Raw genomic sequence first — 25,260 nt, forward strand, 5'->3', positions numbered from 1 at the left:
TTTAACAGAGAGAGAGAGAGAGATCACAAGTAGGCAGAGAGGCAGGTGGGGGGCGGGGGGGGGGCGAGAAGCAGGCTCCCTTCTGAGCAGGGAGCCCAATGTGGGGCTCAATCCCAGGACCCTGAGATCATGACCAGAGCTGAAGGCAGAGGCTTAACCCACTGAGCCACCCAGGTGGCCCCTGGCTTTTAGCTTTTTCAAACAATCTTAAACCGGGCTGTGTGCAGTGCGGCTGTTGTGGGTCCCGACCACACAGGTACTCCCCATGGGGACATAGGAGCTATGTGGCCTTACTCGCCTGCCTAGCTAGCTAAACTGCTGCAGACACCTCGGTCTGGCCTCTGGGTTTCTGGCAGCTGGTCAGGGCTAGAGGAACCTCCAAGCAGCCAGAGTCACAGTGATTTCCTGCCCTCAGGGCCAGTGTGCCCAGCCTGCTGGGGATGCAGAGGGAAGAAAGGGAAGGCATCTCTTGGACAATGGGCAGGTCACTCCACTTGGTTCGGTCCTGCCTGAGTTCCCATGATGTGTCCCTTCCCAGGGGAGGCAATGTAGGCTCTGGGGACAGGCAGCCTGAGGCAGGAGCTCAGCCCCACCGCCACTCAGCCCCAGGCTACTCCTACCCTCCTTCGTGCCTCAGTTTCTTCAACGAAAACTAGGGGGAAAATCGTGCCCAAACTCTACAGCCCTGATGGGCGCTCTGAATGCATGAGTACACGGACAGTGCTGAGAACAATGTCTGGCCCATAGTAAGCACCTGATAATCCTTATCCATTTAGAAGTCGAAAGTGACCCCTGCATGGGGTCTGGATCAATGAAATTCATGTGGTTAATCCACAGTTAATTCTGGAACATCTCTAAGTATATGGTCTGGCCTACAGATGATTCTTAATATTCAAAACCTTCAGGACCGAAGTATATTTTTGGGTTGTGTGAGTTCTTTCAAGGAAAGACCAACCACACGAAACTGTAAACTGTCTGGACAGTGACCTCCCCGAACCTAGGAAAACTAAGGAGCACAGGACAAGGTCTTATTGCTCAGAGAGACTCTGTCGTTGCTGTCTTTCCAGCATGGAGTAGAGAGTCAGGGGTGTCAGAAAATGTTTCATGGGAGCCTGGATTTTTTTTTTTTTTTTTAATACACAAGGGAACTGCTGGCTAGAAACATCCTAAGGATCAAAGGAAATATTTAATAGCTGCCCCCCCACCATCTTTTTTTCCTTTTTCTCATTCATAGGAAAGATACTGACCTTCATTTTTCTTTCTCACTTTTAGAAAGGTTCTAAAAGTATCAATTTTATTCTACTCTGACACACAGACATAAATAATTTTGCGCAGGCAACAGAAAAGTTCTAAGTAGACTGAAATCCATTTGTGCCCAAGATGAGACAAGGAGCTCTCCTACACGGGCTGGAATGTTACAACGTATTCTCTGATGCAAGAGCGCTTGCCAAGTCTCCCTGATTTCCTCGGTGCTGTTGCCTTAAGATTTAGCATTCACGGACAGCTTCCACCATGGGAAAGGGAGAGCTGTGGGTATGAGAGAGCTGAGCCAGACTCCATGGCCTCTGCTTTGGGGTCAGGGGGTGATAAGCTGGGAAGAGATGACTCAGCGAGATCTGACTGCACCTTGGAGCAGGGAGCCTGGGCCCTCTCAGTCCTCACCACCCCTACCCCTGCGGTCCACTCTCTCCCCGCCTCTCTAGGCAGGCTCCCTGACCTTCTCCATGCTCCGAGGGACTTCTAGTTCTCTCTCAGGAGGAGGATCTAGACAGAGACAGGTTGACCCGCAAACCCTACAGTCCTCAGAGGCACAGTGTCCAGACTAGTCCTCGGGGTCTCTAGGTGGCTTTTCTTTAAATTAAAGAGATCAGTCACCTGATCTCTTGACGGGGCTCCTGACGGGGCCTGTGTCTTCTCCTGCCTGTGTCTGCAGGGGCAGCCCAACTTTCCTCCACTGTGGTCTTTCTTGTGCTGTTGGCCTTTTTGCCCCTTTTGGGCTGAGTGTGACTCGGGGCAGATGTGGCATCAGACAGGGCAGACAAGAAGAGGAACACCAAAAGGGGCCTGGATAGTCACTTGGGGCCCAGTACGAGCCACACTCGTGTCCAAGCACAGGCTGGGGGCAGCAGGTGGGCTCTGCGGGGAGGGTGGCCCATGGATTCCTGAGCTGTGACCTAGCTCAGGAGTGGAAGGCCAGATCGGGGCAGAAGGCCAGGAGAGCACGGAGAGGCCACTGCTCTTCGTTTCTGCCCTGGGATGTGACCACCAATACCCAGGTCCTCTGACTCTGTGGGACATTACTGTAGAAATGGCAGACGTGGCCACAACCTCCTCGAGGATGGCCGTCCTTGATGCTCTGTGAACACCGTTCCCTGACCTTCATCACACCAGGGTGGCCCTTCCCTTCTCCCCAAGAGGAAAGAGGTAAACATGCCACTTACATTACACACCGACACACACAGGATGGCCAGATAAAGAGGCTGGCCCTCTCTCTCAATCTCCCCCGTCTCCCTCTCTTTATCTGGAGCCCTTGTGCCCTTGGGAACAAGAGTGTGCAGTGAAGCGTGCACTAGGGATAGCCGGTTGGCTGAATATTCTAGAAAGAGCCTCAAACTGCTAAATGTAAAGATAATTTTTCTTCTGAAACAGAAGTCTGATTCTTTCCTTCTGTTGGAATTTGCAGAGTTCTTTCTTCCCTCAAAGGATAGGAACAATGTCATACTGTATGTTACGGCCAGTTGCCTCAGCTGTCTAGACTCTGTGTGCTTTCACTTAAAAAACAAAATAAAATAAAAATAAAAACAACCCTTCGCCACCTAGGCACCACGCTACCATCTTAAAACTATTTCTGGCAGGAGAAGAATGCTTCATTCAGGAGCCGCCCTGATGCGGAGACCAGTGGGAGGGAGGTGGGCTTGGACGTGGTGGCCTCGGGGGGCAGGACCTGGCTCCCAGGAGCCCAACATCATCTTACCCAGAGTCTGATTCTCCATGTGCCAGGCATTTTCTGACAAGCAAACAAGAAAGCAAAAGCCTTCTTGATCTCAGAGAACTTCCCTCTTTCTTCTGAACTGACAGGCTAAGGCTCCTCGGAGAAGATGATGCTTGAAACTGTGAAGACTGAGATCTGGTGCCCGTCTACAGCCAGGCCCGTCAGGCCTGGGAGGGCTCACCCAGCAGTCAGCCTTCACAATTAGCAGCAGATGCAAATGGAGTTTTTCAGAAATACCTTTCTGGGGAACTCACACAACAAACACTTCCTGAATTCCTACCATGGGCCAGGCTTCAGCCACAAACATTTTTCTCAACATTTTATGGCAAAAAGGACATATTATAAGAGGTAGGTGCTTTCAAAGAAGAAGGAGTGTCAGAGGAAGGGAGCATCATTTGCTGATAAAGCAAGGGTCACTCTTAATCACACCCACATTTCTTTTTCCAAATGCATATTTTCCAAAAGTAATAAATAGTTACAGCTAGGGGGAAAAAAAAAAAGCATTCCATTCTTTATCAGATACTGAGGCCTAGAGAAACACCATTCTCTTTCTTAAAAAGTACAGCAGCCATGGCAGAACTTGGAAGAATGATCTGATTTCCTCTCCTAATGGAGTAGGGCTCTTGCTATCTGATTTACTTTGCAGCTGTTTTTATTCGTTTGTTTTTTAAGAAAAATTTCAATGGACAAATGTATCTGATTTAGAACGACTCACTACCAAGGGCGATACTGGGAGTGTCCCAACTGTGGAAAAAGGAGAAGCAGGGGTCCTATAGCACACTGCTCAAGGCTTGTTACAAAAATCCCGTTGCTTAAACCTCTAGAAGGTTATTAAAGTCCAGGTTCAAGTGACACAGAGGAAAAGCGCTGTGCACTTTGGCTCATAAACTCCCTTCGGCCTCGGGGGAGGGGTAGATGCTGCCCCTCCTGTTCACGGCTGATGGAGTCCCACTGTGGGCTCCTGGGACAGGTGGGGCTGGGCTGGAGCAGGGCTCCCACCAAACAGAGAGGACGCAAATCACTGCTGCCCATGTCACCCCAGTGGGCAGGCCTGATCGCCAGTCTGGGCAGCTATGCTAAATATTCTGGATAAGAATTTCCAGTACGAGGAACCATGGGGTGTCCAACTCCCTCCTACGGGGCAATTTCTAAAACTTACAGCAAAAGGCCTTGAAAGAGTCACAGTTTAAGGAGTGATTCTCTTCCAGCCCCAGAATCCGTAAGACAAAACACAGACACATCTATACACACAACTCTATACACACACACCGTCCCCGCCCATGTGTGCCCGCTGATGTGCACAGGAACGCGAGTGTGAACACCTCCCCCCACAGTACCTCACCGCACAGTGGGGTCCACACTGAGATTCCTGAAAAGCCACGTGGTGCCTGAGCTGAGCCTCACCTGGGTCTCTTGTCTGTGGTGGCGACACACATGTGCTGGACAGGCACTGCGGTCCACTTCTTCGCCTCCGTGACGAGGGCTTCTGCATCCACCAGGCCGAATCCATAGAGATGGCTGACTGAAAAGACAGAGGCTTCAGAACCCCCTGTCCCCCCACCTTGGGAATGGAGCAAGACCCGGCTCTCACACTCTGCTTGGCTCCCACGCAGGGCCCCAGATCCATGATGGCCACGGTCCTGGGACAGACCACTAGCACCACTCCTGGAGGGCAGAAACGTGGGCCATCTCCCTGCAGCCCTTCTGAGGGCTGCTCCAAGATCCCAGCTGCTTTAGCCTCCCCCTGACCTGGACTCTTTCAGGTCAGCAGTGTGGGCCAGGAAACGTGGCCCATTTTAGTGCAGAGCTGGGAAAGAACTGTCAAGAGTGAGCCTAGCATTTTCTATTTGCAAGGCAGGGATGGGTTTCTCCCAACTGTAGGGACATGTCAGCATGTGAGCTCCTTGAATCATAAACCAGACCAGAGAAACAAAAACCAGAAACCCTTTGGTTCATGTGGCCACCATGTGTAATAAACCAGAAAGCAAGGCTGGGTTGTTTTTTGTTTTTCTATTTTTTAAACTATTTTCTTGGCTTGCTCAATTCCCAGGGCATTCTGGGAAAGTGGCATTGCTCAGAACTCAGACTGTGAATGCTTATGAGTTGGCGCGATCCAGTGTTTATTGGCCATGGTAGGAGAGTTTCGAGGTTTAATTTAAGAGGCAGGGTCAAGAATGAGATACAATCTATTTTCCTATTTAATTAGGCCAACATTGAAATGTAGGTCAGGCCTTATTACAGCACACCACTACTACTACCATTCTTGCAAGACAAAAATGCATTAGGTCTGATCAAGCTTTCTTATTAAAAGGAATGTCCCTTGGAATTCACAGTGACAACACTGTCCTGTATTTTACAGACAGTAGTATCAGGCACAGTGTTTAAATAGTTGGGCCTGAGCTTCAGAAAAGAAAAAGAAGTCCTCCCTAATATACCCAGGCCGACTGTAAATCTTCTTCAAGTATCTCTGGTAAGAAGCCAGACAGACAAAGCCAGTGGCACAGTCCTATAATTATCTGCTTGAGAGGCTCCAAATATCTGGGTTACAAGCCCTGACCGTGGGTTGATTTCATGGAACCTCAGTCTGTACCAGGCTAGGTTGGGGAAAGAAGCCTTGCTGTCCTGTGAGTTACTTCTATAACACAGACAGAAATTTTGTGGTTAGAAAGTAACTTACATAACTATCTCAGTATTCTCACTGTACAAATAAGGTAACTGAGGGCCCATCTCCAAATCCTAGAGCTACTCAGGACTAAGAATGTAAGATGCCTTTAGGTGGCACACAAACTATATTAATAGTCATGGATTTGTTTGGATGTATATTAAAAAAAATAAAAATATAATCAAACCCGTGACCAACTGGATATAATGCAGTTTCCCTTTAAAATATATTTATGTAAAAAAATGCAAGTCAAGGTAAAGAGAACTATTACATCAATACTTGGTACAGGTGGTCTCTGGATGGCAAAAGTCATGATGTTTGGGAAAGCCTGAATTCTACGGCTCTTAGGCTTTTTTCTTAATGTCAGTGTGAGGTTACTTTTCTGAAATCTCAAGCTACTATTTCTGACTCTTGTTATTCTTTGAGGATTTGGGGATTATTTTTGAGAAGTCCCTGGCCCCCCTTTAATAGGGATTCCAACTGGTCACCAGGGGCCCTCCAGGACAGGCCAATCAGTCCCTGCCCAGCCCACTGGGAGTGGCCATCGCACCTTTATGACCGGCACCATTGACTTTCCAATCGTTGGCTTTCAGATGTGCTGGCCTGGATGTCTTCACCAGCAGGTGCTGGACGTCCCTCCAGGTTAACTGATTACTGCAACGACACAACAGAAGACCAACCCGTATGGGTCAAAATGACGGCTGTCCAGGCCCATGGGTGGTGGTGTGTCAGGAGCCAGCCCCAAGTCGGGACTTGAGGGAGCCCCACAGGCTCCATTCCTCAGAGAGGGTTTATTTCAGAACCTCTTTGTAAAGAATGGTTTCCAGGGATTAAGCCCTAAGCTAAAAATGGTGCAGTGGGTGACCTAAAATCCATGGCGTTCAAAACCCAGCCCCGCTGCCAAGATGTACCTGTGTGTCCAAGGGTTATTGAAGAAACTGTGGCAGGGACAGTGGGACATCCTGGGGTTTCCAAGTCCCAGGGGCTATTCTGCCATCGGGACAAGCAAATGCTATCGTGCGGGAAAGCACGCTCCAGCCTTCGTCTGGCCAGACCCCCGCCCCCTGCCCCCGGTGTGGCCCCAACTGCCCCCCATTGTAGTTCAAGATTTTCATTAACTCTAGATTTTAATACATTGGCTTTGGTGCAGAGTGGAAATGTTTCATTGAAAGAACACAGGCGCACTAATAAAAATGCACAGATCAGAGTTTTTGGAGTCTAAGATACATTGTCCCGCCCCTTCCCCCCCAAAACCAGGTTCCTTCTTCTAATGATACTCTATCATAACCCCCTCTGTCCACAGCATCAAGACCGGGTCACAGGCAGAGGCTGGAAGTACCCTCGGTGTAGCCTGCACCACACCCACAGTGGGTACAACTGTCTTTCCAGGCACCCAGTCTTTCTGTTTAAAAATATACGTAACAGAAAATTTACCAGCTTCCCCATATTTCTGTGCTCCAGGCAGAGCCCATAGTCCCTGCATGGGTGCAACATCCATCACAAACCACCTGTTTCCAGAACTTTCTCTTCTTCCCCAAGTGGAACCCTTTCCCCATTAGACTCTACTTTCCTCTTTCTTCCTGCCTCTTGGCCGCCAACCTTCTGTTTTCTGTCTCTATGAATGTGACAACTCTGGGATCCTCATATAAATGGGACCATAGGGTATGCATCCTTTTGGAACTGGCTTGTTTCACTTGGCACGACGTTCTCCGGGTCCACTCACGTATGTAGCAGGTGTCAGAATTCCCTTCCTTTTTAAGGCTGAAGCTTGTGTGGCCCCTACTGTATGTACACATTCATTTACTGATGGGTACTTATGGTATCTCCTCCTTTTGGCTATTGTGAGTAACGCTGCTGTGAACAGGCGTGTCTGAGGAGCTCTTCAAGTCCCTGCTTTCAGCTCTCTTGGGTTCTACCCACAAGTAGAATTATAGGATCATACGGTAATCCTTTGTTTAAGCTGCTGAGGAACTCCCACCCTGCATCCCACGGTGGCTGCACCATGCCCTGGCCCCACCTCTTTGCCTGTTGACCACTGGGACCTCACTGTGGTTTGAGTCTTGGGGCACACATGCATTCCTCCCTTGGGGTTCACTCTCCAGGTGCTAGCCCCAGTCTTCTCTGATTTCTCCAGCATATTCTTGCTGCTGTGCTAGTGACCTCACTGGCTTCCTGGCCACCCCCGGTCTCCGCATTGTGTCCATCAGACGTTTCCAGGACTTTGCCTGGCTTTCCTCCCCTGCCTTACTGCCCCTCCTGAGGGCCCATGGCCAATCTCATTGTTCAGGGGGGATTCTGAGGCCCCACATGACCCAAGGCCTCACCCTCTCCCATACAGACACAGGCTTTAGAGCTCAACCTGAGTGAATAGGGCTGTTCCTTATTTCCTGTGTGAGCCTGCAAATTGCTGGGGCGCCTATCGAGGATGGCTCCAGCAGAAGGCACCAGGAAGCATGGGGCAGAATGGGTACAGAAAAGGAGAATGTTACAAACCATTTCATTAGGAGGACATCCATTCTATTCTACACTCTGGTAATAAAATCAGAAATGTAGTTATACGAGAAACACAGCTAAGAAACAAAACTGGAAATGTTTTTTCAATGAAGATGAGACTGATGGGGAAGTCCCAAGATGGCCACAAACCAGGACAACCTCTGCACAATTCTTACCCATGAGGGTCTTTATTTTTGTTACATGCTGTCCATAGGCTCTCCCTGACCCCTGAGACCTCGTCCACCCAGGACGATCTGGTTTTGCCTGATCACTTCAGTCCAACTGAACAGAGTCTGGAGGCCACACTGGGCACAGGAGTGGCAGGCCTTCTCCCCGGACACCTGCACTATCCCAGTCTCCAACCTCCTCATCTCGGGCACGCAGGATCCCTTGTTAGAACCTGTCCCTTCCTTGACCAGTCCTGCAGGTTTAAATGCTCTGAGCTGACGCTGCTTCAGACTAGCCACCTGCAAATTCCTGAGGAGGAGCTGGAAGGGAGAGGAAGACAACTTCCAGAGTTTTCATGTGTCCACAGGCCAAGTTTAATGGGACAAGCTGGCATGAAATGAAGTTTGTTTTCTATTTAGTTTGGATGACCAAAATGCCTTACAAGCTTCCAGTAAGGAATGGAAGGAAATATTCAACAACGAATCGCTAAGTATGTGAATACCGCTTTCCACACAAGTAATTACTCAGATTTTTAAAAATTTTCTAGTTTTTAAAAAAGATTTTATTTATTTATTTGACAGAGAGAGATCACAAGTAGGCAGAGAGGCAGGCAGAGAGAGAGGAAGAAGCACGCTCCCCGCTGAGCAGAGAGCCCGATGCGGGGCTCGATCCCAGGACCCCGAGATCATGACCTGAGCCAAAGGCAGAGGCTCAACACACGGAGCCACCCAGGTGTCCCTCAGATTTTTTTTTTTTTTTTAAAGAGCGACGGAACACAGAAGCCAACATTTTGGCCTAAAAAGCAAAACTATTGAGCTATTCCTTTGTGAAACTGATAGCATTTGAGTTGTAAGTTCTTTTGCCTTGGACAAACCAACATGCAAACATCCGTAACTGCAAGGATCTAAGCAAACCAAATATGATTTTTTGAATCATTTAAAACCTCATTGGTGGGGTGCCTGGGTGGCTCAGTTGGTTAAGCCATGCCCTCACCTCAGGTCATGATCCTGGAGTTTTGGGATGGAGTCCCACATCAGGCTCCCTGGTCTGCTGCTTCCTCTGACCCTCTCTCCCTCTCATGCTATCTCTCATCTTCTCTCTTTCTGAAATAAATAAAAATTAAAAACAAAACAAAACAAAAAAACCAACCTCATCGGCGACAACTGACTACTTCAAATGGTGGAGTTGTTCTGAGCCAGTTTTGACGTCTACTCTAAATTTGTTTTTGACACCACAGTTGCCTGTGTGGTATTTCTTATTTATTTATTTATTTAAAAAGATTTCACTTATTTATTTGTGTGAGAGAGAGAAAGCACAAGCAGGCAGAGGCAGAGACAGAGAAGCAGGCTCCCTGCAGAGTAAGGAGCCTGATGCGGGACTCCATCCCAGGACCCTGGTTTCATGACCTGAGCTGAAGGCAGCAGCTTAACTGACTGAGCCACCCAGGCATCTTGGTTGCCTGTGTAGTAAACTCTCTTTTCTTCCTGACCCATCCTGATACTAACAACTCCGGAGTCTTTATTTGGCTTGCGACAGATAAAACATCACCACTGTCTTGTCAGTTTCTCTTTATAAAGAGCACCCAGATCGGCCGGAAGTGGGATTCTGGCACATGACACAGCATGGGAGGTAGGCTTGGGGTTCTGGTCTTACGTAGGGCAGGAGACAGTGAGCTTCAGGAAGGAAAAAGAAGGGAAGGGGTCTCTTCACATCTATTAAGGGTAGCCTTAAAAAGGAAGGAAATCCTGACCCTTGCTACAGGATGGACAAACCTTGAGGACACAGTGTTATGTGAGCCAGTCACAAAAAAGCAAACCCTGTGGGGTTCCACCTACATGAGGCGCTTAGAGCAGGCCAAGAGACAAGAGGTGGACCAGTGACTGCCAGGACCTCGTGGAAGGGTTGCGGGGAGATTTATGAGCTGAATTGTGTCCTCCTGAATTCATAGATTGAAGCCCTCGCCCCTAGTCCTTCAGAATGAGACAGGGTCTGTGAGGAGGTAATCAAGGTCGAATGGGATCATTGGGGGGCCTCACCCACTGGGACCAGTGTCCTTACAAAAGAATCTAGACACAGACATGGAGGGAGCGAAGACCATGTGAGGACACAGGAGGAAGGTGGCCATCTACAAGCCAAGGAGAGAGGCCCCAGAGGACGCCAATCTCACTGACACCTTGATCTTAGACTTCTGGCCTCCAAAACGGTCAGATCATTCATTCCTATTGTTCAAACCACCCAGTCTGTAGTATTTTGTCATGGCAAACCTAGCTGACCACTCCGGGAGCTGCTGCTTACTGGGTACAGGATTTCAGTTTGGGATGATGGAAATGTTCCGCAGATGGGCGGTGGTGAATGTGCTTGAGGAAATGAACATTTAGAAAATAATTAAAATGGGAGGGCACCTGGGTGGCTCAGTCGGTGAAGCACTTGCCTCGGCTCAGGTTGTGATCTCAGGGTCCTGGGATGGAGCCCCAGGTTGGGCTCCCAGCTCAGCAGGAAGTCTGCTTCCCCCTTTCCCTCTGCCGCTCTCCCCCGTCTTCCTCCTCCCGCCCCTGCTCCTGTGCACTCTCTCTCTCTCTCTTTTCCAAAAAATGGTTAAAATAGTCACCTTTAGGTTATGTGCATTTTGCCATTAATAAAAACTTACAGAAAACAAAGGAGAAGAAGGGGAGGCAACTGGGAACTTACTTTGCTTCCAAAGCCAAGGCGATGATGCCCGCCACCATGGGGGCTGAAACCGAGGTCCCGGTGTGGCCATCTGTGCAGCGCTGCCGCAGATCCGTGGTGACCTGCGTGACAGGGTGGTAAGAGGCGGAGTCGGCTCTCGGAAGATGTCAGAGGTGAGTAGGCTGCTGAGGATGCTGCACCTGATTAGGTGTGGCCCCTGGTCCCAGGGACGGAAAAGGCACCACGCAGATGTAATCCCGCAATTGAGGTTTCTGTCTGCTTCTCCCTGCTAGTCTGCTTTGCTCTCATACATAGAACAGGGACTGTGCCCAACCCCACCCCAGGTAGTGAGCTCATCACCGGGTGGGGACGGGGAGATAAGGCAGAAGGCAGACGGGCAGTAGGAATTCATACCACCTCACTCCGCAGACCTGCGTGCTGAGACACAAAGGTAAGAGAAGGAAATGAAGAGGGGCCCTCCATGGCAGAGTCCCCCAGTGAGACCACCTGCCATAGTCCACGTTCACGACCTCCAACTCACCCCTGACATCAAGAGCAGCTGGAAACACAGGCGGCGTTAAGGAGGATGCCCAGGGGGCCCAGAGACCATCCCCGCCTTTCCCCAGAAGATCAGTCCCAGAAGGTCACAGATCATTCTCTACCAGCACAGGTAGCTGACAGGGTCCCAAAGCGCGCAGCAGATGAACCTGGAGTGTTCGTGACCTTCACAGGGCCTGCTATGTGGGACAAGGAAGCTGGCCATTCTTCTTGGGAAGGCAAAGCTGGCTGCAAACCAAGGATGCTCAGCACACCTTCCTCGGAGGCACTGACACCAAACCGAGCTGGGTGGCCTAATTGATTTGGGACCTCGTTAGTGCCCAGCCTGATCTGTCCCTTCTCTTTGAAGGGACGCGGAGAAGCAGCACCGTGGAATCACCATGCGTGGGTTCAGCTGTGCCACGCCTACTGTGCTAGATGGGATTCTGGCTGTCAAGCTACTCCCGTGCACCCTGCAGGGGCACAGACGTCGTTAACCAGCAGACCTTAAATCAGCAAGAACATCCTGGATTGTCCAGCGGGCCCGATACCATCGCCAGCCCCTGAGGAAGTGGAAGGAGGCAGAAAAGCGTGTCAGAGAGCCGAGGCAGAAGAGGGACCCAAACCATCTCCGGTGGCTTTGAAGAGGGAGAGAGGAGCATGTCAGCCAAAGAATGCCGGCGGCCTGGAGGTGCTGAGAACAGCCTTGCGCAGACAGCCCGCAAGGAAACCGGAGCTCAGTCCTATAACCACAAGGAACTAAGTCTGCCAACAACCTGAATGAGCGCAGAATAAATTCTCCAGTAGTGCCTCTAGAAAGGAACACTGCCTGGCCGGAACATGGATTTCAGCCTCAGGAGGCTCAGAACGGAGAGACACAGGCCTCCCGCTTGCCCTGCTGACCAACTCTGAAATAGTAACTCTGTACTCTTTGAAGCTGCTATGTTTGGGATAATTTGTTACGAGAGCAAGAGGAAACAGATCCCCCCAGCAAAAGCAAGTCTCCAGGAGCCAATCTGCATGACCCCGGGGAAAGAATTCACAATCCAGACCCTCTTCCCGATGGAGCGTCTTCCTCAATGGCATCCCGGCTGGGCTAACAAACATCCGGAGACAGGATCCAGCCTGTCTCAAGCACACCCAGGAAGACTGGACAGAAGCTGTGGGGAAGACCAGCCTCCTCCGCCCCCAGAAGGCATCCTGATGTTAGGAAGGGCTGCTGAGGGCAGGGAAGTCTGGACAAGGATGCAACCTCTGACCCCAGGATCCTCCCCTGCAAATCGGCATAGTATGCGACCTTCCCAAGGTTTCTGGTGAAGGTCCCAGCGGGTGCCTGAAACATACTTACATTCAGTAAATGGTTGCCAGAGAGGGAAACTGAGGCTATCTGGAGAGGAGGCCACGCTGCCAAGAGCAGGGGAGGTCCGTGGCTGGCTCTCCAGCCTCTGAGAGAGGGCTGCTGGGGAGAGCGCAGAGGGGCCTCCGTACGAGGAGGGAATGGCTCAGCCAAGGTGGGAAGTCCCCGCTTCCTGAGACCAAACGCCACACAGGCAACTCTGCTCGAGTTCAGTGAACGGAAGAAGGAGCCAGAGAATGAATGAGTGAGGAGTAATGCTAGGCTTACTCCTTTTATTAGAAGTCATGTGTCAGCTCCTGGCAATCCCTCCCTCCCTCCAGGCGAACACAGGCTCGGCAGTCACCCGACAGAGAGGAACAGAGAGTACGGGGTGGGACAGAGCCTTGCTTTCTAGCTGACACCTGCCTGAACCGCATGGATGACAAGCTGCCAACCACCCAGAGAAGTCTATCCCCTTGTAGGTTCGCTTGGAGGACTCAGGGCAAAAACTGGACTCTAACCGAAAACAACAACCATAACAGCAACCAAAAACAAACAAACAAAACCCAACAAAAATGCCATGCATACTCTCAGAGAAGCAGCCCAGCCCAGGAAGTACAACTAAGTGATTTTCTCTTTTATCTTCCTCTTAAGTACACCTTTCTGACTGTATGTTATTGCTCAGAGAAGAGATTTTTTTTAAAAAAGAAAGAAAGAAAAAAGAACTAAGGCATTTTGTACCCAAGGTGTGCGCACACACAGTGTGATTAATTAAGCAAATAAAAGTTGCAAGCCCTGCTCCCAGGGATGGGAGACGCAGCCGTCCCAGCACAAAGCCTTTGGTACAAAGTGTTCAATGACACAACCTTTGCCTCCTAATGCCTCCAGCCAGCAGGCATGTTTAATGAGACTCCAGCAAGCCCGTGTTTCAATGAGCTAGATTCCTAAATGAACAGGACACCGTTCAGAATCTCAGCCGCCTGTTCCAGGGGCACGTGCTTCAGTAGAAAAGGAAAATAAATGAATACCTTCCTTAACTAGCCCGGGCCACGGCCAGGCTGGTGGCCCAGCCGCCGTGCGGCTGACCTTTCAGCCGGTATGGGGCAAAGCAGGTAACAGGGAGCCCGGTCTGCTCCCGCCGAAAAAAATGCGAAACATAAATTTGCAAATGATTTCTAGAGATGTGGCTCAGCGGCAGGAGAAATAAAAAGACGCCCCATGAGCTTGCTTTAAAATTAAACCATGTCGGGCGCCTGGGTGGCTCAGTGGGTTAAGCCGCTGCCTTCGGCTCGGGTCATGATCTCAGGGTCCTGGGATCGAGTCCCGCATCGGGTTCTCTGCTCAGCAGGGAGCCTGCTTCCTCCTCTCTCTCTGCCTGCCTCTCTGCCTACTTGTGATCTCTGTCTGTCAAATAAATAAATAAAATCTAAAAAAAAAAAAAAAGGAAACAAAAAAAATTAAACCATGTCTGGCCAGCTCCATGGTCTCATTTTTTAAACGTCTCAAAACCAACTTAATGACTGTGCATTTGAATTCTGCATGAATTTCGGCTCAAGATCCTCCCCCTCTTTGCTTTCCTTAACGTAGGAAAGTCTGTGGGGAAGGGAGAAAGCACACATTCCACCCATATGCTGAAAGTAAACAGTCCCCTTTTTTAAGAGAAAAATCACACTGGTGTTCATTGAAGGGAATGGAACAGACAGAAACCACGGCTCTGTCCAAAGTGTGCGGGGAAAGTCCTTTTGTCGGGAGAAAGAAGTGCGGGGAAGGAGACTTGGCTTTCTAAAAGACTTCAGTATAAAACCAAGACTTTCTCTCACTGCATCTGGCACGTTGAAACTGAACCAGTCAGTTGGATCCTAAGCGATGTGACCACAGAAATTTAGAGAGCTAAAAGGAGGCATGGCGCTGAAAAGGCACCCCATTCTTAAAAGCTATTTTTGGATCCTGAAAGCCAAGAGAGGCTTTTAATTGGTGTTTTGTACCAAAATTAGAAAGGCAGGGTCTGCGGTGGCAGCCAAGGGGCTGGGGTTTCCCTCAAGGCACAACCCGTTCCCCAATGGGTGAGGTCGGTACTCGGGGACCCGGCACAGACGGGCCTCAAGCCGGCTTCTCTTTTTGGGAGGAGGGAAAGCAGCTTGCCCCCAGAGGGCCGAAAGCATGCGTCTAGGCTGTCCACCTTGCCAGGAGAACTCACGATTTTCCGCTCGTAGAACGCGCCGCTGCTGTAGGTAGTGGCGAGCGTGGACGCACACTCCTCCAGGTACCACGGCTTGTACCCGTTCTCAGTGGTGCTGCTCACAGAGACGGTATAGATGCTGTTGGTGTAGCCGTCACAGGAGCAGTGGTCCCCTTCTCTCCCGCCATTCCCGGACGCCCACACGAAGATGGAGCCCAGGCCTTGCCGACCCTACAGGGGAAGGAGGAGAACAGGGCGTCGGCCCCGGGCAGCCAGAACCTGGCGGGCTGGATCTCCCGCCTGCCCAGAGTCCTTCCTTCTGAATGTCCCTCCCAAGGGTCTGAGAAGGATGTGTTCAGACCGTATGGAGGCCACGTGGTTCTTTGGGCTCTCCCACCTCTGGCGACAGCCTTCCAACAGCAGAATCCCAGGATCACACTGAGGACATGGCCCGGAAAGCCCTCTCTGCTCTTTAGGGGAAAATCAAGCTCCTCCCTTCCCCCCGCCAAAAGAGCTGTTCTAACTCCGGATCCATGTCTGGTTTCCGTCATTATGACCTCTTGTCACAAAGAGTGAGCAGTACCACAGGAATTACTGAGATGAAAGTTGATGGCTGAATTTACAACATTAATTTTTTGAGATCGTAAGAGCTAGTCCTGTTGGGAATGAAAGAGCTGGTCCTATGGGGCAGAGGGTGGATGTTCCTGAAAACCCAATGGAAGAAGCACATGTCTTAGAAAACAAGCTGGTTTTTGCAAAGTGGGGGTGGCACCGTGAATTCTGGGTGAAGACTGGACAGGTGAAAAAGGTCATGACACCCCAAGGTGTCGGCCACGGGTACTGTTAAAGCAGTCAGGTGTGGTGCCTGGGTGGCTCTGTTGTTTGAAAGCCTGCCTTTGGCTCAGGTCATGATCCTGGGGTCCTGGGATCAAGCCCCATGTCGGGTAACCTGCTCAGCAGGGAGTCTGCTTCTCCCTCCGCCCGCCCCCTGCTCATGCTCTCCCTCTCTCTCCATCAAATAAATAAACAAGTTATTAAAAAAATAAAGCGGTCAGATGGTCAACACCAATCAAAGCCAGAGGCTTCACTGTTTTCATTTTTCCGAACATACACATGAAAGCAAGTATTTGAAAGACAGTGGCAGTCAGGGTCAGTTCCTGTGGCTCTGTTTCATCCCACACCCACAGAATCAGTGACTTTTGACTCAATCGTGCTCGCCCCAGTCCCAAACACTAGTTAACGATGAACCACCCCCAGGGGGAACTGACCCATTCTGTCTGAGTGGCTAGACCTGTTGGTGATGCCCAGCCAGCCCCAGAGAGCAGCGCCAACACCTATCACCATGAAACCCAACCCACAGGGCTGGTGACTTTGGTATCCTTGCCAAGGACCCTCCTTTCCAAACACGTGGGAGAAAAATGATACTCATGCTCAAGAACTGGCCAACTTAAAGAAAACTTGCAACAAAATTCTGCAGTCTCCATGGAGTCTGACAGAAGCCTCGCTGTTGACTTGGATAGCATTACACTCACTCAGGGTTCGAGTCCACCCCGGGCTCTGCAGACCCACCTGCTTGGAAAGCCCCATGACTCTCCGCTTTGTAGCCCAACTGGACGACAGTCTCTTGCTCTTTTGTGAGCATTTGTCATGACTCTGACCTTTCCTCCAGTTTCTAACCTGAGGCTCTCGAAAGAACCCACGGGAGGTCCCTCGCGTTCACCCAGTCCTGCTGCTCAAGGCTGCTTCACTCTCTCGGCTTTGCACGTCTCCCAGGTGGACCTGTCCGCATGGCCAAGAGCTCCACAGAAAGGTTACTCACGTTTAGCCAAAAAAGGTCAACCTTCTGGAAGAAAGGCACCAAGTACTGTGGAAATGTGGTGTGTCTGTGCATGTAATTACCTATAGGGAGAGATTAATTGGAAGCTAGTTCAAAGAAACTAAAATCAAAATGGCAAGGTATTTAACCCATCAGAGCCCATCTTTCGTCCATGAGAACCATCTCTAAGATGCTCCCTACCCCATTCCAAATTATTTATGAAAGGCTGTCATTTTGCAAAGTGGAGGCTACAACCTTATTATTCTGGCAGCACAGAAAATGCCCCCAGACAGCACTCCTCATACATGAGTGTGCACACAGGTCACTGGGGGTCTTGCTATACGACAGACTCAGACTCGATAGGTCTGGGGGAGGGTGCCTGAGATTCTGCATTTCTATTGCACTTCCAGGTGATGCCTGCATGGCTGCTTCTAGAACCCACTCTGAGGAACAAGAGTCCACAATACCAAAGGTCCCCATCTTCCACCTTACACTGCACAGTTACTCCTAGACCAATCCATTTTCTAAGGTGTCAAGGCATCAAGCCCCTCTCTTCCTCCTTCGAAGTTTCCTGAGGAGGATGTGAGACCGAGGTGGAGAAAACACCCAGATCTGAGGAGTGAAGACAGGTTTTAGCTGTCTCTGAGGATTGTATTTTCACTTCCGAGCTCTTGGAAGCCAAGGGACAGAAGCTATAGGGCAACAGTTCACCCTAGCTGTGAACTGGTGTTTCTGTTCAGGGAAAGTCACAACCTCAACCCAATCCAAACCTATTTCAGTACCTCCCCTGGGAAGTGAAGGGTTCAGCTGTGAACTCCAAAGCACTGTGCCCGAGGACTTGCAAATGGCCAGAGTCTGGACAAGGACAGTGTTCCTAGCCTCAGAGGTGTGTTGCCTTTCCCCTTTGGGATGACCAGCCATGTGAGTGGTAAGGCTTCCTGAGGACCGACATCAGGCACATCTCTACATGAAATGGTGGTCTCCAAAGTCTCCTACCATCAAACCCCATCATGTACCAGAGATGAAGTCAGACATGACAGAAAAGACTGTAGCTGATAAACGGGGCATTGAGGAAGAAAAACAGAAGGGGGGGCGGGGGATATGGTCTGGTTTAAGATCATCAACTTTCAGGAGGATTTTCAGTGACAACTTCAGACAGCTATGATTTAAGGCTCCCTATACGATATATTTTACTTCAGAATGACTGGGGGTGGAAATGGAATGGCTGCAGTATTTCAAGAAACTGTGACAAGAATGACGGGGAGGCACATGGTGCCCTCTGAAACTTCTTCACTCCCCTGACAGCCCAATAACGCCGATGCTCTTCAGAATCTGGAATGCAAAGAGCCCTTCTCTGCAGCTCCGGACTTTCCAAAGTCCTGCATGGGTTCAGTTGACACAAAGCTAAGTGAAGTTGAGATACCCAGCAATCATTTGAAAACAATCATGGACTTCTCTCGGAAATGGGGGACCTTGTCCTGAGACCTCAGATCTTTCAAAATCACCTCACAGAATGACACATGTTTCTGATTAACACCGTTCCGAGCAGTATCTTCCCCACAGAAAATGCGATCTTTAATGGACAGCTTAAATTAAAGCTTAACTTTTAGGATGCCCTCCTTGTCATCGAGAGTGAGATCCATGTGATCTAGTGGGTGGTAGGAGCCAAGCACAGGGAAGATAAGATAGTTTTACTTGGCAGTCCCTTGTAGGCAGCAGCTGACTTGGTCACGCCTAAACCTTCCAGCATCCCTGGGCCAGCACCTGGCACAGCCCAAGGCCTCAGCAGCCTGACAGAAAGCAGGCTTTGCATTTTCTTAGAGTCACAGGGGACAAAGGAAGCTGGGTGGAGTCCCAAGCATGACCATGAGGTCAAATGCAAGGTTGGGGACATGCAAAGAGATAAAAACTCAGACCCCATAAAAAGGTCCTAGAAAATGACCAAACTCAATAATCCAGAAAAGCAATCAAGTCCTATTTTTTAGAAGAAAGAAAAAAGTGGAGAGAGTTAAAAAAAAAAAAAATTGCTCTTTTTTGGGTAGGACTAGGGGATGGGCATGGGGAGACAAAGAAAGGCTGCTTTTAATAGGATCCTCTGATAATATTTGATTTGTTCATTAATCACATTTTAACTATGGTGTAAGGGTTATAATAAAATGAAGACTTTTTAAAAAAACGTTCTGAAGTATAATTAATAAAAGGAAACTGAATCCCCCCAACCTCCCATTTGCAGCCCTACTTTCCTGCCTCCCATAAGAGAAGTCGGAAGTATGAACGCTGGCCCGGGGCATGCTTGGACTTCCTGCCCAGCCCCCACCAGCATCACCAGGCCATACCTTGTACTCCGGGTTGGGCCTTGTTGGGCCACCCAGGGCCACCCGGACACTGACCGCAGCTCCATCTGTCTGTTCCAAGAAGCTGTCCTCGCCCGGAAATCTGCCTCACCAGCTGGCTTGTAAGAACTGGGTCATCTCCAGGTCCCTCTCGCCCTCCCCCTGCATGTTTGACTCCCAAGGATCCAGGACTAATGATCACAGAGTGACTGTGGGTGGGCCTCCTGGCCCGGGGAGAAGCAGCCTGCCAGCCTCCTCTGCTTTCCCTCGGCTGGTCGGCAGAGAAGCTGCACTAGAAAGTTTGCTCTGTTGGGTCCCTGCTGAGGCTCTACCCAAGACATCCTGAACATGTTAAACTGTGTGCTGGCAGGGAGGTCAACAAGGCTAAGACTTCTGGTTTGGTGGCAGGGACGGCGGTGGGGGGTGGGGGTGTGAGGCCCAGGACATCCCTCCCACCTACACAAGGAATAGGCCAGGTAGTTAGACCAGGACACCTACTGCCCACCTGCCTACACCTCTCAGCTGGGGTGAGTTGGGGGCTGTCAGGCTTCAACCAGAGTCCTGGGCCTGGTGGGTGACCAGCAGGCACCTGCTGGAATGTCACTCCATGACAAGGTGAAGTCCTTCTGCTCTGGCTGGTAGACAGTCACTCCCCTGAGCCCCGAAATGACTTCTCCCTCACCCTGGTCACGGCACAGCAGGGCCTTCCTGGCCCCATTTTGGGGGACTCTGGCCTGTGTCACTCTAATTTTTAAATTTTTTTTTTTTTTAATTTAAACTATTCTCCCCCACCCTGGCCAGATCCCCCGTAGCCCTAGATGACTCCCACCTTTTTAATGCCGTACTCGAAGGCCTGCTTAGCCAGCCGGCCAGGCCCGTCCACCGTTTTCCCATCGTCGTCCGGCCCCCAGCTGGCGCTGTAAATGTCGATGTAGTTGGGTCTGATCCCCAGTGACTTGGCCTCAACGACATCGGTCACGTCGCCGTCCAGCATGCGGATGCCTGAAAGCACACAATGAGGGCCCGTGCATCCCTGCTTTGCACTTTTCAGGGCCGCACAGACCGTGACCTCAGGGCACAGGGGACCCCGCAACTGCCGGGGCCCAGCCAGAGAGTCCTCCCCCCATGCCCCACCCAGCTCTGGAATCTTCCAGCTGCATTCTGGAAAACCTCTCTCCCCATCCTGTGCTGGTCGGTGTGAAGGAATTCAAATGCCATCTGGCCCACGCTGCAGTTTCCCCAGCACGGGACAGCAGCGCAGGAAACAGAACTGTTTGGAAAAGATAGGATTTAAACCGTTTCCTTGGTAGCACGCTGTCACTCTGGTACTTAAAAGAGGAACATAATAGAAGGACGATGATGATTATTTCTATAATAGAACTCTGGAGTCATTTTCAACTTTCCCTGCTGTCAACAGTTCATTTCTCTTTCTTTTTCTTTCTTTCTTTTTTTTTTTTTTTTAATTACTCCCATCTCTGATTTGTAACTAGGAGCTTTTCACCTGGAAGACGGAGAGGCACACCCTAGGGCTTCTTATATCGCAGTGTGTGTTCAGGCTTTGTGTTTCCCAGAGGGGCCTTTAGGTGGTGGGGGTACCCCTTCCTCAAGAGCACCCTAGAAAGAGAGGGAGGGAGCCACGAGCCTCTCCCAGTGCCTGCGTCCTCGGCTGGGGGTAGTGTCCCCACCCACCCCGTGTCCAGCCTTTGTCTCTATCTGATCACAGTCTATATCTAGCAGGTGTCGTGTTCCCAGGCCCCACCCAGAGAGGGGTCCCAGTGATGCTGGCACATGATGGGGAAACAGCGGTAATGACAGGCAACCAGCACCTCCTGCCTGGACAGTAGCAGATACATAAAATCAGACCTCTCGGAGGGAGACTTAGAAAACTGGGGCCACCCGACCCCGGATCAGCATGCTGGGTGACTCTGCTCGGTCCCCACAGCCACCTGGCCTCAGAGGCCCCCAGGAGCCCCTCTCCCACCAGGCCCTGCCCCATGTGTGTGGTGGTCGTGCCAATGAATTTGAAAAATCTCGAGCTATTTAAGACATAACAGAAAAGAGGACTTTTTCTGATTATAAGCATCACATATTGCTCTCTGCAGAAAGTTTGGAAAATAGAGAAATCACTAGTGATAATATTTTGCTTATTTTCTTCCAGTACTTTTCTTTGGCCCCAACATGCACTTTCTCTCCAAGTTCTTTTTTTTTTTTTTTTACCACAGAACTTCATACACAACATTTCCCTGCACCATTTAAGACTCTTCTAAGACGCGATTGTAAATGGTTGCAGCCTCCCCTCCCGCGCACCCTGGCCAGGCAGCGCTTCCCCTCACAGTCTACCTCATGTCAACCAGGCCTCCATTTCCTGATGAACGTTATAGTACCTACAGAGGTGCCGGAAAAACTAAAAAAGTTGATTCGGGTCAAGTGACTGACAGTAAGCCCCCAATGTGCATGTTAGTGGCTATTGTGAACCCACTGAGCCTCAGTTTCCCCATATGTAAAAATGGGAGTAAAGACACTGAATTCCGGGATTGTTAACAAAAATGAATTACTTTTTACCTTTATTTTCTTTTTCTTTTTTTCTTTTTTTAAGATTTTATTTATTTATTTGACAAAGAGAGAGAGATCACAAGTAGGCAGAGAGGCAGGCAGAGAGAGAGATGGGGAAGCAGGCTCCCCACTGAGCAGAGAGCCTGTTGGGGGGCTCGATCCCAGGACCCCGAGACCATGACCTGAGCCAAAGGCAGAAGCTTAACCCACTGAGCCACCCAGGCTCTCCTTTACCTTTATTTTAAAAACATACTTTTTGATAGGTATGAAGGATCATATGTAACCACGTGTTAGTGATAAAGCCTAAAAAAATGACTGACACCCATGAACCCTCCATCCATTCACTGCAAATATAAACATGACCCACTGGGGGTTCTACCCACACAGAGAAAATGGCTCAGGATTTGGGATGATTCGTCTCACTGCCTTTAAAAAAACTGGTGTGTTAATACAACTGTATGCTTGCTTAAACTATACATCGCTAAGTTTGGTTTGTACTGGAAATGGATCCTCTGTTGGCTATACACATTAGAAATATCTTCTCCCAGTTGATGCCTTGTCTTTTCATTTTGCTGATGGTGCCTTTTGGTAGACAGAGATCCTTAATTTCAACCGAGTAAGAACAACTTCCCTTTGAAGACCAAGGGAGTTATAATGGGGGCCAAATTTATCTGAGTTCGCTGAGTTCGCTGACATATCTTACGGGGGTCCTTTTTCCCTTTCAAAGGTGGGGTTGTCCCATCAGTTCAGCACATCTCCTCTTTTCGGATTTCTGGGTGGACAAGAGGAATCAGGGTGATGTGAAATGTTCTCCCTCTCCAGTCACTGGTCTGTGAGCCCAGGGCTTCCGTCTGTGTCAGAGACACGAGGCCCAGGTGCTTGCTGAGCCATCAGCCCAAAGATAGGGGCCATAACCAGTAAGGGACATTGGTCATGGGGTGTGGCAAAGCTGAGGGCTCGGTCAAGATTAAGAGAGCTTGTAGCAGGGGCTAAGGGAATAGGGGTCACAGAGTCCTGGGGTGGGAATACTCAGCTCTAACCTTGGACCAGGATCTCAAACTCTCTGAGCCCTTGTCTTCCACGACATTTACCTGGCTGAGGAGTTACGAGGATTCAATCTGTTGAGGCCACAGCACCTGGTGTTATTGGAGAAATGGTGGTCTTGTTCTATGTACCCTTATATACCACAGTGGGCTTGCTGGGGCAGGAGAAGGCCCAATCAGCCACACAAGCAACCAAAGTCAGTTCTGATGTTCTAGGGCCGAAATGTAACCTGTTACTCTAGACTTCTCCATGCAAATTATAGGTGTGGGAAGGCCTACTTTAAAAAAAAAAATTCGGTATAATTAGCACGTATAGTACTCTATTTGCTTCTGGTGTACAATACAGGCATTTAGCAATTCTATGCTGCTCAATGATCGTGCGTACTTTTGAACAAGAACGAGATGCTGGGAGACATCAAAAATATGTAAAAACAGACAACTAGGATAATTTCTCAACACCTCTCATGATGCTTTTCATCTCAGAAGAAGAGTAACTCTTGTGTGAGGAAGAAAGCATCACATATTTAGATTTTAGTGAAGCATCTATTTTCCCCCAACACTGACAAGTTGCCAACAAAGAAAAGGTAAATATTTTCAGTGGAAACCTGCTATTCCAATATTAGCCTTAAATGTGAATGGTTCTCTGGAAACACCCAATTGAAGAAAACAGTCATTATTTCTCTGATGAAAAAAGAAAGGCCCATTTAACCACAAATGGTCAGGTACCAAACGAAAAAAATGGGGCCAGTCATTTGTTTGGCAAATGAGCTCTGGGTGGTTGGTGGGTTCACAGTGGCAGGACAGATGCCTGCCTGACTGTCCACTCTGATGACCCACCTGTCTGTGGGAGGAGCACAGAGGAGAAGGACAATGGTGCTCTTCAGGATCCAACTAGTTTGTGTCTGGGTGAACAGCTCAGAGTGCTCTGGGGGCTCAAACCCCCAGGAGACAGCTCTGGTGAGCACAGAAGCTGCATCTAGGAGCGAACCTCACAGGCTTGCCTCCCTTTAAACAACACAGGCGTTCCTATAAAACTCCCTGAACCCAATCAATATTTCACATGCTCTGGAGAACTTGCTGAAATGAACAATTTTACAAGTTCTCTTGGTCAAGTGTCAACAACCAGCAGCCCTTTTTTCAGAGTGATCCGTCCTGCCTACCCCTTCTCCTCCCTCCCCATTAATTTAGAGTGCAACTTTCCAAACTACAGGCCTGTGGACGTGCCCTGGAGACACCGCATTGACCCTGAACTTTCTGAGGAAGCTCCACGTTAAAAGACATGGCAAGGTCAGTGTGACTGGATTTGGAGATAAGATCTTTAAAGAGGTATTTGCGGGAAAACAAGGCCATCTGTGTGGGCCGAAATCCAAGATGACTGGTATCCTTATAAGAAGGGGAAATTCAGACACAGACAACACACAGACGGAGTGATGACCATGTGAGGACACAGCGAGAAGCAGCTATCTGCAAGCCAAGGAGGCAGGCAAGGAAACCCAACCTGCCAACACTTTGATCTTGGACTTCTAGCCTCCAGAATTGAGAGGAAGTAAATTTCTGTTGGTGAGCTAAAAAAAAAAAAAAAAAAAAAAAAAAGTGGGGGAGAAGCAAGGAGAAGAACACACACGCGCGTGCACACACACACACACACTCACATTCACACACACACACACACACACACACACACCCCTTCAATACAAGAAGTCAGTTATCAGTCCTGGTTGTTGACCTCTGGAGGAAGGCAGGCAAGCAGGACATTTTGTTTATTGAAAAGCAATGTATTTTGCCTTCAGCAAATGAATGGCAGCAAGTAACATTAGATTGTAGCTTCCTGAGTGTGACAAACAGGCCTCCCCAGCACATTTTGCTCATCGATCCTGAGTTTATTTTAGTAAATCCACAGAGAATTGGTTTTGTTTTGTTTTGTTTTTGTTTTTGTTTAAGCTGGTTTCGTGTGTTTGTTTTTTGGTTTTGTTTTGTTTTGTTTCGTTTTATTTTTTTCCACTAAGACTATAGTACATTCTGTTCTACCAGCAGCCATTCTGGGCCAAGTGAGGTTTCAACAGTTGTTTAGAAATGTTATAAATCTTGGGACACCTGGGTGGCTCAGTTGGTTAAGCGACTGCCTTCGGCTCGGCTCAGGTCATGATCCTAGGGTCCTGGGATCGAGTCCCGCATCGGGCTCCTTGCTCAGTGGGGAGCCTGCTTCTCTCTCTGCCTCTGCCTGCTTGTGTTCTCCCACACTCACTCTCTCTCTGACAAATAAATAAATAAATAAAATCTTAAAAAAAAAAAAAAAGAAGTGTTACAAATCTGAAAGGTTTCTGTCAACCCCACTCATTGCCTAAGACTGTGATGGGACTCTCCAATCTCTAAATGTGGCCACATATGACAGCCTTGTTCTAGGAACCCCTAGGAGCTATGGTCTGCTAAGTTGTTAAGGCACATCTACGTTTGCAATTGTGACATGAAATCCTTAGGGAC

The 25,260-nt window shown here is 49.5% G+C and overlaps 1 protein-coding gene across 3 annotated transcripts in view; it reads right to left on the bottom strand.

The window, feature by feature from the left end:
* Positions 1 to 25,260, bottom strand: part of PCSK6 (proprotein convertase subtilisin/kexin type 6) — a 180,593-nt gene that overhangs the window by 65,670 nt on the left and 89,663 nt on the right. For all 3 annotated transcript variants that reach the window (XM_059371683.1, XM_059371682.1, XM_059371684.1), the window contains 5 exons: positions 20,013 to 20,185; positions 15,053 to 15,265; positions 11,004 to 11,104; positions 6,205 to 6,308; positions 4,397 to 4,514 (listed from right to left, as the gene is read on the bottom strand). In XM_059371683.1, the coding sequence (XP_059227666.1) occupies positions 4,397 to 4,514; positions 6,205 to 6,308; positions 11,004 to 11,104; positions 15,053 to 15,265; positions 20,013 to 20,185 (709 nt within the window). The remainder of the gene's footprint in view (positions 1 to 4,396; positions 4,515 to 6,204; positions 6,309 to 11,003; positions 11,105 to 15,052; positions 15,266 to 20,012; positions 20,186 to 25,260) is intronic.

This window comes from Mustela nigripes, chromosome 13 (genome assembly GCF_022355385.1).
Source record: "Mustela nigripes isolate SB6536 chromosome 13, MUSNIG.SB6536, whole genome shotgun sequence".
NCBI classification, from domain to species: domain Eukaryota; kingdom Metazoa; phylum Chordata; class Mammalia; order Carnivora; family Mustelidae; genus Mustela; species Mustela nigripes.